This window comes from Astyanax mexicanus, chromosome 9 (assembly GCF_023375975.1).
Source record: "Astyanax mexicanus isolate ESR-SI-001 chromosome 9, AstMex3_surface, whole genome shotgun sequence".
Taxonomy (NCBI): Eukaryota; Metazoa; Chordata; class Actinopteri; order Characiformes; family Acestrorhamphidae; genus Astyanax; species Astyanax mexicanus.
The window spans coordinates 20,804,400-20,821,318 of NC_064416.1; the positions used below are offsets into that span (position 1 = coordinate 20,804,400).

General features: G+C 38.7%; 1 protein-coding gene across 1 annotated transcript; it reads right to left on the reverse strand.

Moving 5' to 3' along the window:
- Positions 1-90: 90 nt before the first annotated feature.
- Positions 91-15,050, reverse strand: ric8b (RIC8 guanine nucleotide exchange factor B). Its single transcript, XM_007250535.4, has 10 exons — positions 14,835-15,050; positions 11,380-11,427; positions 10,501-11,118; positions 9,706-9,800; positions 6,686-6,836; positions 6,467-6,562; positions 6,202-6,346; positions 5,887-6,031; positions 4,930-5,049; positions 91-1,757 (listed from the first exon to the last, which is right to left on the reverse strand). The coding sequence occupies exons 1-10, from the start codon at positions 14,916-14,918 to the stop codon at positions 1,646-1,648; spliced, it is 1,614 nt and encodes a 537-aa protein (XP_007250597.3). The 5' UTR covers positions 14,919-15,050; the 3' UTR covers positions 91-1,645.
- Positions 15,051-16,919: the final 1,869 nt, after the last annotated feature.

The window sequence follows — 16,919 nt, forward strand, 5'->3', positions numbered from 1 at the left end:
GCACTTGCAGAAACAAAAACAGGTAAAATACTCATTTACACAAACCTTTACAAAAAGGTTTTCAGAGTAGCGTACAATTGAGAAGAGCCATTCTTGGTTAAAATCATGCTTTATGAGAGAACATGAGCAATAATCATTTTGACAAAGGCAGTAAGAATAAAATAAGAATAGAGTGCAATGACAGAGAGGCGCACATGTACAAAAACAGATTCAAAGATTAGGGGGAAATGAAAATAAGAAATTGATACATATTTAGTGAAGTGTTGCAATGAATGCATCTTCATTTCAATAAAAACCAAAAAAAAATTGATAATGTAGATCTGTGGTGTGAAAAGCACATTCTGCATGCTACTTGTGACTCCACTCATTAAATGTACAAAATTTAAAACAAGAAACATATTTGTACAAAATCATTAATAAAAATCTCTCCTTGCTCCACACTAAATGTGATTTCAAAGAAAACATTAAATACAAATAGCAGAATCCGAAGTAAGGCCGAAGAAGTCTGAACATATTTTTAAACAGATCTGAAAAGATTTGTACAAAGAACTTCGCTAAAAAGCCCAGTGTTTGACCACTTTAACAGGAAACTGAGGCCTCAGAAGAACCGATCAGGTAGACAGCCACAGTGCTAGCAGCTGAAATTCCTCAGAATTAAGATTCAGGCATTAACTCACTGATTATATGGCCCAAGAAATGCAATTAATATTTTTAGCTCGTTATACAAAACACTTCCATTGTTCTTAACCTTATCAAACGTATTGTCCCAAAAATACAGGTTCATAAATGGTTAAAACACAGCTCTATAAAATCTTTACCTAATTTTTCAAAAGTTGAAGAAACTCGGCAAAAGGTAAATAAATTCCTACAGCTGCATGTCCAGGCCAAAAACTATTGGAGAACCTTTATTTTAAGACTGAGACTTTACGTCTGATAGGGTTTAAGATTAAAGAACCTCAAATTAGGGTAAACGGTTTACATCCATTACATTCTTGAAAGCTCAAATCCAAGACGACACCTATTTAGGAACATTTTTTGAGAGACACTGGAATTATACTTTTTAAAGCTGCATCAATGTTAAGCCACACTGAAATAATCGTAGGCATTTGGTGACTGATCTGTGTGACCTCTGAGTACAATACATGACTAAAATATAGGATAACATTCCTCACATATGGATCAATCACCCAAAGTGCTAAGATCTGTCATTTTTCCGTTGGCATAATTAATAAGTTATAGAGATCCTTAAAGACAGAAACAGTATATTCTGCACATTAAATCATTTAACAGTCTAATTTCCTGTCATTTCACCAACTTGCCAGAGCAGACCTGACAACTCATCCTCTTCTACTTGGAACTGCCTTCTAACAAACCAGTGAACTCTAAATAAGGTGAGGAATGATAATAAAGGTGAGCCCAAACTCCAAAGCCTGTGACTGACCCTCTGCGGTCAGCGTTTACCGTGTTCTACACATCTCAAAAACATACTCACACAAACGAAAGAAGTTTGCAGTAGGGCATCCTGCTCCTGCCCTGTCTCTGTGTGGGACAGTTCTTTTTGGATCTTTATCAGACTCTTTCAGTGGCTTCACCCTGAGGGGCAGCAGAGACCCTGTGGTGCGCGAGTGAGCAAGACTGGCCCATGTTAATCAGAGTCAGAGTCACTGCTGTCTGCAACTCTGCATGTGCGGATTGCCTCCTCCAGGGGGGCTAGTGAGCCATCTTTCCTCACACCCATTGGCCTGATCAATTGCTGCCTGTGGAGTGAAACGTGAAGAGAGAAGAGAAAGTGATCAGTCGTTTTATCACGTTTTAAATCACATGTGCAAACAGCATTGTATTAATGCAGAACTGGCATTATGAGTGTAAATAAACATTTGAATAAAAACATGATTTTGATGTACAAGGCAATCGACTCTAAGAACACTAGATCACCACCAGGCTTAGTAGTTGGTACAAGTGACACTCTGCATCTGGACAAAGTGTATCAGAATTCAGGAACCTTAAATTATCAGAATACAAATACAATACAAAAGGGTCTTTCAAATCATCTGACCTTTACCCTATATAAAAATATCTGGACTGTGCTTAAAAGTCAAGTAAGTGGCAAGAAACACACCTTAAACCTTAAATTCTTTTAATTTCACCAAAAAGAATAATCAAATATTCAACAAGAATAGAATTCCAATTGTCAAAGTTTCTGATGGCTACGAAATGTGTTGCCTATCTAAGGGACTTCTGATTAAATATCAGGTGTGTTGCGTGTATTTTTTTTTAAATAATTAAAAGCCCAAAATTGCCAAAATTACATGTATACCTTTACTCACTAGTGCACCTTTCTATTTAACCACGTTTGAGCGATCCTTCAATATTGGTAAAAAAAATAAAAATAAAAAATCTAAGACTAGCAATACAGACAGGCAAAATGTTGCCAAACACTAGAGAAGTCTCTCTTTTCCATTTTCCTTATAGAGCCTGTGTTTCTGTACAGACCCCATGTAACTGCCACATAAAATGAAGCAATCAAAAGTGTGCAAATAATCTGCACAAAATCTGAAAGACAGCAGCAGCAACTAGCTGCTTAGTGTAATCATTCGTTTGATGCATTTGTTGCCCGCACGTCCCATCAATGCGGTTTTTGGGGCCACCAATTTGTCACTACAATCCACCTGCTCTTTCAAAGAAACCCATTGTGCCAGCCATTGTAGTGGTATTCAGGTCCTTCCTCTAAAGAGGCCTGTTGATGTGTAGGACATCTTTCTTTTCCTTCACATCCGGCCACATAAGAGCCCTTGGAATCACAGCCCCAAAGACAGCCCTTCAAACACACCCTGAACCCAGCCCCGGCCCTCCCTTCCCCCCGCTTTGCAGTTTAATTACAGGATCAGTACTCATTCTAATCTCTTCAAAGCCGTGGCTACTCCTCCACGCTAATCCAATTATATCTGCACTGTGTGTCACCAGCACACCCTAAGATGATTCATTGGAGCATTATCCAATCAAAGCCAAGCCTAAGATGATTTATCAGAACATTATCCAATCAAAGGTTGCAAAAAAAAAAAACGTACAATTAACATGCAATTATAGATTACTCAGAAAATTCCAGGTTGAGACTGAAATGTGTTAAGAGAATAAAAATGATGTCAGGAAAAATTAAGTTGCACTTAGTTTGAGTTTTATAAGGAACTGTGTTCTCTTTAAAAAACATCACTTTCCATTAAGTGTGATCAGTTTCCTGATGAATTTGCTACAGGTTTACATTGGTTCATTACTTTTTCCCCCCCATTTTCTGCTGATCTGCCGAAGTATTCACCTTACTTTAAATGACAACAGGGAGAGGGCGATCTTTATTTTCTGTGAGCGTGTGTTTTTTTTTTCTGTTTTGAATTTACAATATACATATTTTCTTTTTGTTTCTTAAAATTTAATTGCAGAATGCAGATTTTTTTTTCCTTTTATTGGGAGAATTATTGAGGCCACTTGATGACCACCGTTGTTGGAAGTTGATAATTCACGTTAAAATCATATCTAAACTTTGCTTTAAGAGAAAAAAATAAGACCAAATCACCATTTTAAATGGTATAAATCAAGCACTTTACAACATTCCCATTGGACAAAAACAAAAGCCATACACTAATCTAATTAGTTCCAGAAATGAAGTACTGATCAGGTGTATGAGTAAATGTGTGTGCGTGTGTGTGTATCGGGTTTGAGTCAGCACTAATTGGAGAGAGTCAAGCATTAGAGTGTGGCAGGCATTCTTGCAGCCCTGTGAGCTATCTCCCGAGTAGCCATACTGGGGGCACTGGTGACCATCTCTCTGCCCTCACTACACCACCTCCTTCAACCTGATGGAGAGAATGGTAAGGAGGAGAGAAAAGAGACAGGGATTCGTTCTAAAGGGAGGAATCTGCCTCTCATGGGCACACGCTGCTCATTATGACTCAATCACTCTATAGATGAACAATAACAATGACGTCCTTGTGTGTTTGCAAACTTATTTAACACTCTTCAAACCGCACACACACAATCAAAGCCAATTATCTGAGCCTGAATCTCTGTCTACTTCTTCTCCTGGTACAATGTCTGGCACCTCTACTGAATACAACAAACCGTGTATAAAAGAGGCACGTATATCTATTAAAAAAAGAAAAAAAAAAACTGAATGCAGTGTACAAAGGACTGTGAGCTTGTGACCCCACTGTGTGTGCCAATTAGCTGGTAATTAATGCAGCAGGGCTGAGGTGGCGGGTCGGTGCGCCGGCAGCCTGCATTGACTCCTGTTGAATGCTGCGGCGCAGAGGAAGGCCAGCTGTAAATGAGGCAGAGGCAGGCAGCGGGAGATTCCTGCCTTAATGAAGCGGTTGGTAAGGAACGTGCTCAGAGCAACGCCACAGCTTCTCATGCTGCTGCTGCTGCCGCCGCCGCCGCCTCACTAGCATCTGCTGTCAGTTGTTGACAGAAAGGGCAACACGAACGCAAACTCACCTCCTCTTAAAAAAGCTGACAATATACATCTCAAATTTGCTACTTGGTTGTTACAAAATTCTCTTCTTCTTCAGAAGTAATTATTCACAGTGCATGCTCAAAAAAAATAAAATACCTCCTCAACATGGACAATACAAAGCAATGTTTCTGACCAGGTCTCTGAGGACACATTTTATTGTTAACCCTGCTCCCAAAACATTACCTTCAACTCTGTAAAGGCTTGTTAATTAAGGAGATGATTAGCTGGATAGTGTCTGTTGGGAGGAGTGTAAACACTAAAATATGCAGGGCAGGTGGTCCTCAGGGATCAGGGCTAGGAACCCCTTAATAAACCACCTGAAAATGTTGCAATACCACTGTAGATGTATCAGTCATGCAAAGAGTGGCTCTCCTACCAGCATCCACAGCAGTTTATAAGAGGCTTTCAGTTCTTTAACTCACCGTGACAGCTCGCCAATCATGTTCGCAAGCTTCTGAGCTTCGTATTCCTTCTGTTCCTCAGTCATGTCTTCAATAGGGTTCGGCATCGGCTCTTCTATGTGGCCTGTGATGGGGTTTATGCTAAAAAAAAAAAATCAAGCAAGAGAGGGGAGAAAGCTCAGTGAGACTACCATACATACTACAAAAACTACAAAAGCTCATACTACAAAAATGAGAAAAGCACTGAATTCTGCTTAGAGTTTTTGTGCAGGACCGAATTTCTAATCCTGCTCTCTTTCATTTCTGCTAGAATTCATCCTACTCCCACCTGCTCCCCAAATAAATCATTTCTTTCTGATATAATATAGCTAGAGGACAACGGGTCGCTTAAAAACAAAGGAGATTTAACATCCAGAAGGTTTATATCAGCATGCCGTGCTTTGCTGCAGTAAATAACCTCTGTAAACATGGACCAACATACTAAAAGATTGCCCCTTCATTTCTGCAGCACAACAAAATTGAAGCACTGCTCATGTGATTAGCATGTGCTTAGCAAATATGAATACGTTTATTTCTTTCTTATTAATTATACAGCTGTTTTTGTTCATGTATGTAATTTATGCATGGGAAATACTCAGCAATTATAACCATTAAAAGAATGTTGTCTTGCTCCTTCACTCAAGTTTTTATTTGATAATATAAAACTCAATAAATAATAATGAATAATTAATAAATAAAGATAAAATTTGCATATCGAAACAGTAAACTGCTTGTGCTTTATGATGCATGCATGCATGTTTTGTGTCCGGTTTAAAATAACAAACAAGGAAGAATGGTTCTGCTTCTGGTGCAAAATGAACTTATGCTGCATTTGGCTGCCCAGTGCAACATGTACGTTATACAAGTGTAAAATGCAAGTAATTGCCAAATGCAATAAATGTAACACTATTTGTTACAATCAAAATAAAAAAATCTCACAATGGTTTTGCTGACTTGTACTCCTCTGTGTCTGAATCCTCATCAGCGGAATACTCCGTCTCTCCTCTACCCCCTGCCAGAAGACCCCGAGCCACCAGCAGCCCTGCAGCATTGCCATAGCCGGTGTACTTCAACAGGTTGTCAACTACAGAACAATGACAACAAATGTCATCAATTGCGGGACCGGATGGGTAATTAGGAAAAACATTTAAGTCACCTACAATAAAATCAACAGTAGTAAACACATCTGATATGAAATAGCACACACATGAATAAAAACACACCAAAATAAGAGGCATTAGGACAAACACCCACCACTTTCCTTGCAGAGGACGAAAAGAAACTCTGCTGCCCCCTGTTTTACTCCCATGTCTACGTGAGTCATGAGACGCACCAGTTTGTTTCGGACTGTGGTGCCTATTTCTGGCCTCTCCTTGACGTCTTTAAGAGGTGGCAAAACCTGAACATAAACCATGAAACAACAGTTTCAGTAACCCTGACCCACAAAAGAACAGCCTGGCAACAGGACTAATTGTGGTTAGCAACATAAAGGTTTTTCACAAAAAAGTGTCATCTGTACCTTTGCTTTGAGGTATCTGCGGATCTCCCTGTGGTATCTGGAACCCTCCGTCATCAGACTCAGAACTGGCGTCAGGCCCTCTTTGTAGTTGACCCCCTGAGAGAGCACGAGGGGAAAAAAAACATGGAGTCTCTACAGACAGCAAGAGTGGTGAAGTTAAAGACAGAGAGGCATTATAAATTAACTAGCCCCATTCTATATCTGCCCCATGTTCAGTACCTTGTCTATCCTCTTTTCCATGAAGTCCACAAGAATCTGGACAACATCCAGGTTCTTCCCACCATACTCCTCAAGGCCTCCCTGTAAAGGCACGTCAATCAGGACATCCAAGCAGCATACAGGGAGATTGCTCAGGAGGTTTATGGCATGGCTGGGAAAGATTGTTAAACAACACAAGGTTCAGAATTTATTTGCATAAAACTGTGGAAGAGAGAAAGTAAGTCATTACAAGTGTTCCCTGTAACTTGTTATACTTTTGCACCTCACACTTCTCAGATTTTCAATTGATAAAAATGTTAAATGTTTTTAAATGTTGATAAAAATTATTTGTTACACTTCACAATTATGTGCTACTTTTGTGTATGTTGGTCTATCACCTAAAATCTTAACTAATTCAATTAAATTTGTGGTTGTAAGGTGACAAAATGTGAAAAAGTTCAAGGGGTTTAAATACTTTTGCAAGCCACTGTATATCTGCAATCAGAATAGACTAGTCCAACTGATTCATTCCAATTACAATTTTTATCCAATTGAAAAAGGTGTGAAATCCTGTATTAAACGCATTAATTAAACTTATGTAAAGCCCTGTATCCAAAAGGTTTATGTATATTCTCCATATCTGCATAGCAAAAGCAATTGGCATTATGACTTACTGTACATATATGTTCTGCAGGGGCGAGATAATCTTTCATCAAGTCACATAACACGAATGTCATTTCATACAGAAATTTCAATTCCTTTAATACAACATCCACCAGGGTTAAAGGTAAAGCAGTACTCTACATGAATGACAAAACTATTAATTAAATTCCAGTGCTGGACTATACTAACAAACAGATGCTTACACAGATCCACTGTAGAGTGAGATGCATTTTTAACACAGCTTGCACTGAGTACGATCTGTAAATATTTGCATTCCATTTTTATTTGAATGTTAAAGTGTTCACTACTGCACTAGCCTTCAGTCAGAGGTGACAACGCCTAGTTTACAAATGAAACAACTGGCAACATGAATAGGCCAGGCCTTCCTAGAATGTTTAGCTCAAGAGCAATACAAGACGTATAAAAAAAAAAAAAAAAAAAAACATAAAAATGTCATCACATGATAGCTCTTGCTACAGTCAATATCAAAGTTCATCACAAATTTGATGTCATGAAATGTGTGCAATGAGTGTATCTTAATACTGCATCTTAATACTGTTACAATGAAGGTATATTTATATATTTAAATGTGCTAAAAAAAAGGAAGGATTCCACTTTCATATTTTATGTCACATGTATGTTTGGTCATTCTAAAAAGTCAGAGACGTCCCACACAATTCTTAAGCTTATTTGAATAACAAAGGGCAAGTTAGTAGTCCCCAAGACTGCTTCAGCACATTCAGTGTGCTTTGTTAAGGGGCAGAATATACTCAGCCAGGTTGGAGAGAGTGCTAGAATGCATTGTACATTTGTGTCAAGACAGCAAGACATTCCAGAAGCGTGAAAGGGCCAGTGACTGAGCCATGGGGCACACAATGACTCAAACCCACATACACAGGGTGTCGGAGGTGAAACAAGGGGGGGGGGGTTCCAAAATGCCCTGGCTTCTCTGTGTAAGGCGAAAGGGGTGCACCATTAATCACTCAAAGTCAACACCCCTTCACTCACATTCAGTGCTCTGGCATTTCTTTTCAGTATGTCATGAAACCTGTCAAACATGACTTCTGAATTTATTAGAAGTGTGACGCACATAATTTAATTCAATGCACAAATAATATGGGGTTACTTCCTTGTAGTAAAACACAAACAAACAACAGTCAGCCCTGCAGTAAGAACTAAAGTACCAAAGTGAAACCACTAGTTGTCCTGACACATCACTGTGTTAATCACTTTTAACTGCCTGACTTCTCACTAGAGTTTGTAGGCTTTACTTCGACATGATGTGAATTTGACAGCTGTTCTCACTGTGTGCCTTTCATGATCTATGGACCAACAGAAATGCCCCAAAATTACCTGTAATGCTTGTAGATTATCATCATTATCATATAACTGACTTCCAAGTTAAAGTTTTTTTTCCTTCTCCCATAAAGCTGTCATTTTTGAAGGTACACAACAGTAACAATATGCTTATATGATCACTGTGTAAATCAATGGTTGATGTACAACAAATTCCATTCAGAGGACAATACAGAAAGATGTATTGTTTGGACCAGAGCTTATGGTGTATACAATGCAAATATAGCAATTTTACTCTTAATCAAAAATAAAAACTAAGAAGCTATGCATGTTTGGAAGTATGTTATGCTAATGCCTGTAAAAATGAATTAATTTATTAATTCAATAAATAATTGCAAAACAATAATCAAATTGTTTTATACTGGACCATAAACCCTTTCAAAAATCAATATACTTTAGGCCAAAACCCTACTAAAAATCTTTATACAACACTGTTTCAGACATTTAGAATTGCAATCACAACCATTTAATGCATCACCACTGAACAATTCTGACCGAGAAAACAGAGCATTTAATACCACTCCACTCTGAATGACGTTTATATTGCAATGTTTAAATAATTCAGTTCAGCTCAAACATTTAGTACAATGGAACACCATTAGGCTAGAGCTCCAGCATGGCAACAAAGGACAGCAGACAACACAAGGTAAACAGACAATCAATACAGTACAGAGAGAGAATACATACAATAAATATATGTATTTGCAAGTGCAAATGTGTGAACAAAGGAAGAGATGTATTAAGTTCCAACAGCTTGCAACAAGTTACTACACTTTCCAATAAGCAAACTGCAATGAATATGTAGTCCTGCATTTGTAACTGGGTGATTGTGCCTATAAACAGAGTTCAGTACGGTGAGTTAGGTTTGGTTTGGTATGTTTATCTGTTAGTTTAATGTTTGAAACCAGCATCACTGGTGTGGAACCTTTAAAAATCCTGTTTAATTATTCGGACACAACCAGAGTTGCCAGAGGTATCAGTCTCAATCAATTCTGTTTAGAAAATGTCAGCGGAACACCTACCTGTGAGCCTCCTCTGTTTTCTCTTCGGTCTCAGTCCTCAACATCAATATATGCCTCAATATGGCTGCAACACGTCGCAGCTGGTGATAATTATCCTGTTAATATAAATGAAGAGCAAACTCTCAGATTACATACACTTTTAATACTGGCTGAAAAGTCACAACATGTGTTGGGAGCACTTGATATTTGACATTTCAGTAATTTAAATGTAAACACAAAGATCATTACACAAAATCTCCATTTAAGCATTTTTTTTTACTTTATGACAATCTAAATCTGGTGTATCACATTACTTTTTGTGAGTCATGAACCAACAAAAACAACATTGTTATGCTAATGCTAACTACAGCTAATGTGCTATATACTTTTTTGCTTTAAATATTGGAAGTTTTAATTATTCAACAAATGCTTTATCTTCAAGTGGCTTCCCAGGTTTTCCAGTAAAAAATGAAGTCTAGTCCTAGTCTACAGAGCATTTTGAATTTCCCCATTTAGGAAATGAACCAGTCCTAGGGTTACAGTTGAATACTAATGTATTAACCTTTTATGATCTGCAATTTGTTTTTCCTGATCAACAGGTAAACACACCCTACTAATGATCTTAGTGTTCTTAGTGCTCGGCTACACAACAGTCAAACTGTTGATTAGTTATATGAGGTGAACCCCTTCCTGTTTCTAATGAAAACCTGCAGCTACACCAGTCCTTAGTGGACAAGGCTAGAGACCCATGGTTATACCAAAACTCACTGTGCAGCTGGAACACACATCAGGTTTTCTAACCTCAGTCTCACTCACCTCATCACTGGTATCAGACAATGTGATGTTAAACAGAGCTTTCAGGGTTTCCATCACCTGCTCACTCTTCTCACGAGGAACAGGTGGGGCCAGGGGATCAGGAGGTGTGACTTCATATGGCCCAGCCCAGCAAACATCCAGTGTATGTTCCAGCACTCCAGTGAGCAGCCCTACAGCACCCGTCTCTTTGCACAGTCGACCACGGACGTCCTGCCGCAAGGCTGATAGAAGGAAAAGCAGGCGGAGAGAAAAGAGGCCCACCTCATGGTGCATGGAGCTGGACAAGCGCAGGTGGGCACATATTCCTTGTGCTAGCCGCACATCCGCACCCACCTGCTGTGCTGCCACGCTGTTAAATATCACGTTGCATAGGCACTTCAGGGCTTCCACCACCACACGCTCCTCTGCTGTTGACTTGACATCTTCTAAAGGTTCTACTTCAGCGTCTGGCAGCGTGATCCGGGCCAGTCCTGAAAGCGTAAGGATACCATCTCGAGTGGCTACAGGACCCAGTACTCGCTTGTCACGAGACAGAATGCGCATGGTCTCCAGGCAGGTGCTTTGGCACTGGGGCTGCACAGACTGTCTGAGCACAGTGAGCAATCCTTGACAGAGCTTCTGTAAGTGGGAAAGGAGAGGAGCTGGCATCGTTAGGCATCACATTTCCCAAAGAATCTACCACCAACAATATCTGATCAAATATGGTGTAACTATACCTACAATGATTACCTAAAAAAGTTGATAAAGCTACTAAAAAGTAACTGCAGAAGATATGATGGATTGGCTGAATAACTGAAAAATCCATAATAATTTATCATAAGACATAGCCTTATTTTGAATATTCATAAAGTAATTAGCTTTAGTAATTTGTATACTTACTATTCGAGCATCTTCTTCGCCGCAATCAAAGGCAAACGTCTTACTGTTCTGAAATGCAAAATAAACATTTTTTAGACAATGTGAAACAGAACAGCACAAATGAGGTACTTTTGATCACGTATGCAACCATTTCCTAATGATTAGAGAACTGGTTTAATGCCACTGATTTCCTGATTTTTTGCATGTTTGTCACACTTAAATGTTTTGAACATCAAACCAATTTGAATATTACTCAAAGACAACACAGGTAAACACAAAATGCTATTTTTAAATTAAGGTGTTTATTATAAAGGAAGAAAAAATCCAAACCTACATGGCCCTGCGTAAAAAAGTGATTGCCCCCTTGTTAGAACATACCGTCACTGTGGTTTCCGACACCTGAGTACACTGTCTCTAGCCACACCCAAGCCTGATTATTGCCACACCCGTTTTCAATCAAGACATCACTTAAATAGAACCTGCCTGACAAAGTGAAGTCCACCAAAAGATCCTTAAAAGCTACACATCATGCCGAGAGCCAAAGAAATTCAGGAACATTTGAGAAAGAAGGTAATTAAGATCCATCAGTCTGAAAAGGGTTATAAAGCCATTTCCAAAGCTTTGGGAATCCAGTGAACCACAGTGAGAGCCATTGTCCACAAATGGCGAAGACATGGAACAGTGGTGAACCTTTCAGGAGTGTCTGGCCGCCCAAAATTACCGCAAGAGTGCAGCGCGACTCATCCAACAGGTCAAAAAAGACAACACAACAACATCCAAAGAACTGCATGCCTCACTTGCCTCAGTTAAGGTCAGTGTTCATACCTATGTCATCAGAAAGAGACTGGGCAAAAATGGCCTACATGGCAGAGTTCCCAGACGAAAACCACTGCTGAGCAAAAATAACATTAAAGCTCGTCTCAACTTTTCCAGAACACATCTTGATGATCCCCAAGACTTTTAGGAAAACATTCTGTAGACCAATGAGACAAAAGTTGAACACTTTGGAAGCTGTGTGTCCCAGTGTATCTGGCATAAAAGAAACCCTGCTGTCCAGAAAAAGAACATTATACCAACAGTAAAACATGGTGGTGGTGGTAGTGTGATGATCTGGGGTTGGTTTGCTGCGTCAGGGCCTGGAAGACTTGCTGTGATGAATGGAACTATGAATTCTGCTGTCTACTGAAAGGTCCTGAAGAAGAATATCTGACCAGCTGTTGGTGACCTCAAGCTGAAACGAACTTGGGTTCTGCAGCAGAAAAATGATCCAAAACACACCAGCAAGTCCACCTGGATGGCTGAAGAAAAACAAAATGAAGACTGACCTGAATCCATTTGAGATGCTTTAAAAAGACCTTACGACCTTAAAAAGACGTTCATGCTCAAAAACCCTCCAATGTGGCGGAATTACAACAATTCTGCAAAGATGAGTGGTCCAAAATTCCTCCCTAACGATGTAAAAAACTAATTGCAAGTTATCACAAACACTTGGTTGCAGTTGTTGCTGCTAAGGGCCTGACCAGCTATTAGGTTTAGGGGGCAAACACTTTTTCACACAGGGCCATGTAGGTTTGGATTTTTTTCTTCCTTAATAATAAACACCTTATTTAAAATGTGACAGAAAAAAAACAGGAAATCACGAAGAGGGCAAACACTTTCACACCAGTGTAAATTCCATTACAGTGCTGTGCATTGGCCATAAAAGGGGACCATTAATTTGTTCTTCATTGCATCTGAGGAACACTTATAAACTAGTCATTTATGACTGAAAGTATTATAAAAGCTAATTAATTATTTGGTAAATAAAAAAAAAAACTGCTGTTTTGTCCTCTCCTGTTTACACCATGTATTACCATCCAGTCTCGGTAATCTGATGACACCGATAAGATCTTAATCCAATGAAGTGATAACCGGGCGACGCAGTAAATTCTACTCTGCTCACTGCACCTTACGGTTGAATAAATAATCTGTTATCTATTTTTTTTTTCATCAAGTTTACTGGACAAATATTTTAAATCAATGTTTGGACTCTACTGTTTTGTGTGTCACTTTTAGCAAATAAACAGCAAGTGAGTTTTGGAACCTGTAGACATGTATCACATTTATTCTCACTCTCAAATCACCAAGATGTGTAGTTGGTGTAAGGTGGTTAGGACTGAAAGTTTTCAGTATTTTTCTCTCCGATAAAATCAACTGTGTTTAATATTACCGTAAGACTTGGTTCACGCAGTGATGTGAACAATGTCAACAGCCAATAGGAAGCCGCAAGGCAAGAATATTTTACGTGACTGTTTACAGACGTTTTTGAAAAAGTACACATTTCACAGTTTTTATGCCTTTTTTGGTTTTTGGTTCTTACTTTAATATATACATTATTTTAAGATAGCACTTCAAAGTCATTATAACAGTGTGGCAAAAAAATGTGAAGTTTTTGATAAATTACAGTATTGATATACACATCATTTGTAACTCATTTGTAACCAGAAGCATGATGTGAAATAATCTCAGAAAGAATCTAGTTGCAGTTTTTTTTTTATTAGTGATCCCCAGTCTTTTCTAAATCTTTGCTGTAAGTAAAAAGTATGTGGCTTGTCTTTAGATGTGAGAGGGTGTCATACTCCAGTCTGTTAAAAGTCTTTTCAGAGTCTTTCAAAGTTGTGTAGTGTATGGACAGCATTAAATTATTTTAAACTTTTCAGACAGCCTGTAACTGTTCTGGTTTGATATTTTCTTTTACCTTTTATTTATTTGATTTATTATGTCTTTTAATTAATCTAATTTACCTTTTAGCCTTTTTATTTATTTTAATCATTTCGTCTTTTTATTTATTGTTTTCCTTTTTACTTTATTTATTTTAGCCGTTTATTTATTTCTTTTATTTTATTCGTTTTATTATTCTAATTATTTAGCTCTTTATTTTATAGCTTTACATTTTAGCCTGTCACCTGTCCTTTTTATTTCTTCTTAATGCAGCTAAACACCTAAACACACTAGCTAGCCAGGTAACGTTAGTTAGGTTAATTAATTAGCTAGCTAGGGTGCAGTGCATAGATTAAAGACAGGCAGCTAGCTAACTAGTTAGCGAATATGGGAAACATGAGATAGCAAAGGAGCTAACTAGCTAACTAGTTGATATGGTGAACACAGGCTACGTTAGCCAGCTAGCTTAATTTATTAAGCCATGGTGTAGGTTGGCTCAGCTAACGTTAGCTAGCCTAGCTAGCTAGCAAGCTTTTTTGGGGATATTATTAGGACAATCATAAAGCGAATTAACTAGCTTGGCCTGGCTAATGCTCAGATTATACCATAATAACACCAGCACCCGCACTAATACAGGGGCTTCTGTTTTGCTAACTGGTTAGCTAATGCTGCTAGCTATGCCTGTAATCACCGGTCAGTTTAAAGCTAGCAGCTCTTAGCTTTAGCCTGCTAGCCTGTCTGCCTGCCTGCTAACCATTCAGCATCCAAGAACCTACCTCTGTGTTGTATTCAAACAAACGCATCCTAATCTCCTCCTCGTTTCCACTCTCAATCTGTGTTAAAATATCACTCAGACCCATGTTTGCACCAACTGCACGCCACAGCTCCCAGCTAAGCGCTCAGTCCCCAGCAGAGGCTTCAGTCTGCAGCTCTGTAACCTCTAATATACGCCTCAACTTTTAACCGCGGAGCGTCACACTCAGCTGTTCTGCGTCAGAGCCCCAGGTTTAACAGCCTCAGGAGAAACAGGCTGCTGCAGATTACTCTGAGCTTTGTTTATTCCCCAGCTCGATAGTTAAAGAATAATGTGCTGGTCTGATGCAGTCCACTGATGTCTGCTTGATTATGTATTATTTTCTCAGCATTTAATGTAAACCTCATTTAGTCTAAACAGAGATAAGTGGGAAATGGCATTAGCTAGAGAGATTTGTAAACAATTGGGACAAGTTTGGACCCACCTCTTCTCATTCACTGTGTTTTCTGTGTTTTCTGTCTTTTCATGTTTTTTATTTTCTTTTTACATTGTAAATTTAATAATGAAGCCATTACAGCTATACAGAAACAAATGTGGAATTATTTTGTAAACGACAACAAAAAATGTTAAACAAACTAAAATATTTCCATAGAGATTTCAGATTCTTCTAAAGCCGACCAAACAACAAATGATTTTTCCGTGTGGATGCACGTTTATTAAAATAGCTATTTGTCCACTGCCAAGCTGTAATTACACTTTGGGCCTGCGATTCCATGGAGATCTACGTAAACACAACAGCAAGTGAAAATGGAGGAGCTACTGAACTCAATGTCATGTGACCGAGAAAGCCAAAAAACTCACTGGTCCTCCCGTTTTTATTTACAGTCCGGATGCAAGAAGAATTTTATCCCTGAGTAGAAAAGTGAAATATGTTTCACAGACTAATCCCATCCGGATATTGCTCAATTCAGTCTTTTTCTCATCCTGGCATTCATATAAAATCAATCGTGTTTAATATTATCGCAAATCTTGAGACTCAGTGACGTGAACAATGCCAGCAACCAATAGGAGAGCTACGGGAAGCCACAAAGCAAGCGTGGGAATGTTTCCATTCACTCAACCAGGGTCGTGTCCACATTCTGTGGTGTCTTGTCTTTTTCGTTTTGGTTGTTTTTTTTCTGAAACAATCACTGCACACACAAAGAGAACTGTGACCAAAAGGTGCTTCTGTTTCTGCTACATAGTTAGACAGCTTCTCTTTCTGTTAAATTCCACCAGAAGCATGATGGAAAAAAATCTCAGAAAGAATCTAGTTGCAGTCTTGCAATAGTGACCCTGCAAGATCTTTGCAAAATCTTAGCCTGTGACTTGTCTTTAGATGTGAGAGAGAGTCAGACTTTACTCTATTAAAAGCCTTTTCAGGGTTGGCAAGTTGGCTAGTGCATGTTTTGCATAAGTACCCATAAGTAGCATTAAGGACAAATCTGCACACTCTTGGTATTTTAATCTTCATGACGTAGAGTTATCTGGAATAGTTTTCTTAGCGTCTTGAAGGAGATCCTGGAGGTGTTGAACACTGTGAAGGAAAAGCAGCAACTTCACCATCTCACCATCTCATCTCATCCAAAATCACCATCTCAGTTGATCAGGTTTAGGTCAGGGGATTGTGAAAGACAAACGCTCTTTTTGTTTAATACATAATTCAACACATGTCCCATAATGGTTTTCATGTCTTTAATATTAATTTACAATGTAGAAAAATCATTGAATGAGAATTTGTGTCCAATTTTTACTGGTTCTGTATGTATGTTTTATTATCTTATAACATGCAACTCCTAGAGCTGCTGCTTCTGATTTATTCATGTAAAAGCAAAACACAGTCTCTGTCACATTAAAACATAGCCTGTTCATTATGACAACTTTACAGGAGAAAGGGGAGAAATCACTTTTAGTGAAAGTCAGTGGATGTAAGGAAAACCCTGCTGAAGCTGGTCCTACTGGTTAAGCAGGTTGGCCAGCTTAGATACTGACTAGCATAGGGCATGTGTTTGAGTTTGAAGGTTTTGTTGACCTAGATCACTAATATGACCAAACTCGTTAACCAGCA

Excerpts from the sequence above, each read along its gene's own strand:
- ric8b (XM_007250535.4), bottom strand. The coding sequence starts at position 14,918 with ATGGGTCTGAGTGATATTTTAACACAGATTGAGAGTGGAAACGAGGAG. Across the intron at positions 6,563-6,685 it reads TGGAAAAGAGGATAGACAAG|GGGGTCAACTACAAAGAGGG; the intron begins GTACTGAACATG and ends GTGCTCTCTCAG. Across the intron at positions 6,347-6,466 it reads GCAGATACCTCAAAGCAAAG|GTTTTGCCACCTCTTAAAGA; the intron begins GTACAGATGACA and ends GTTTATGTTCAG.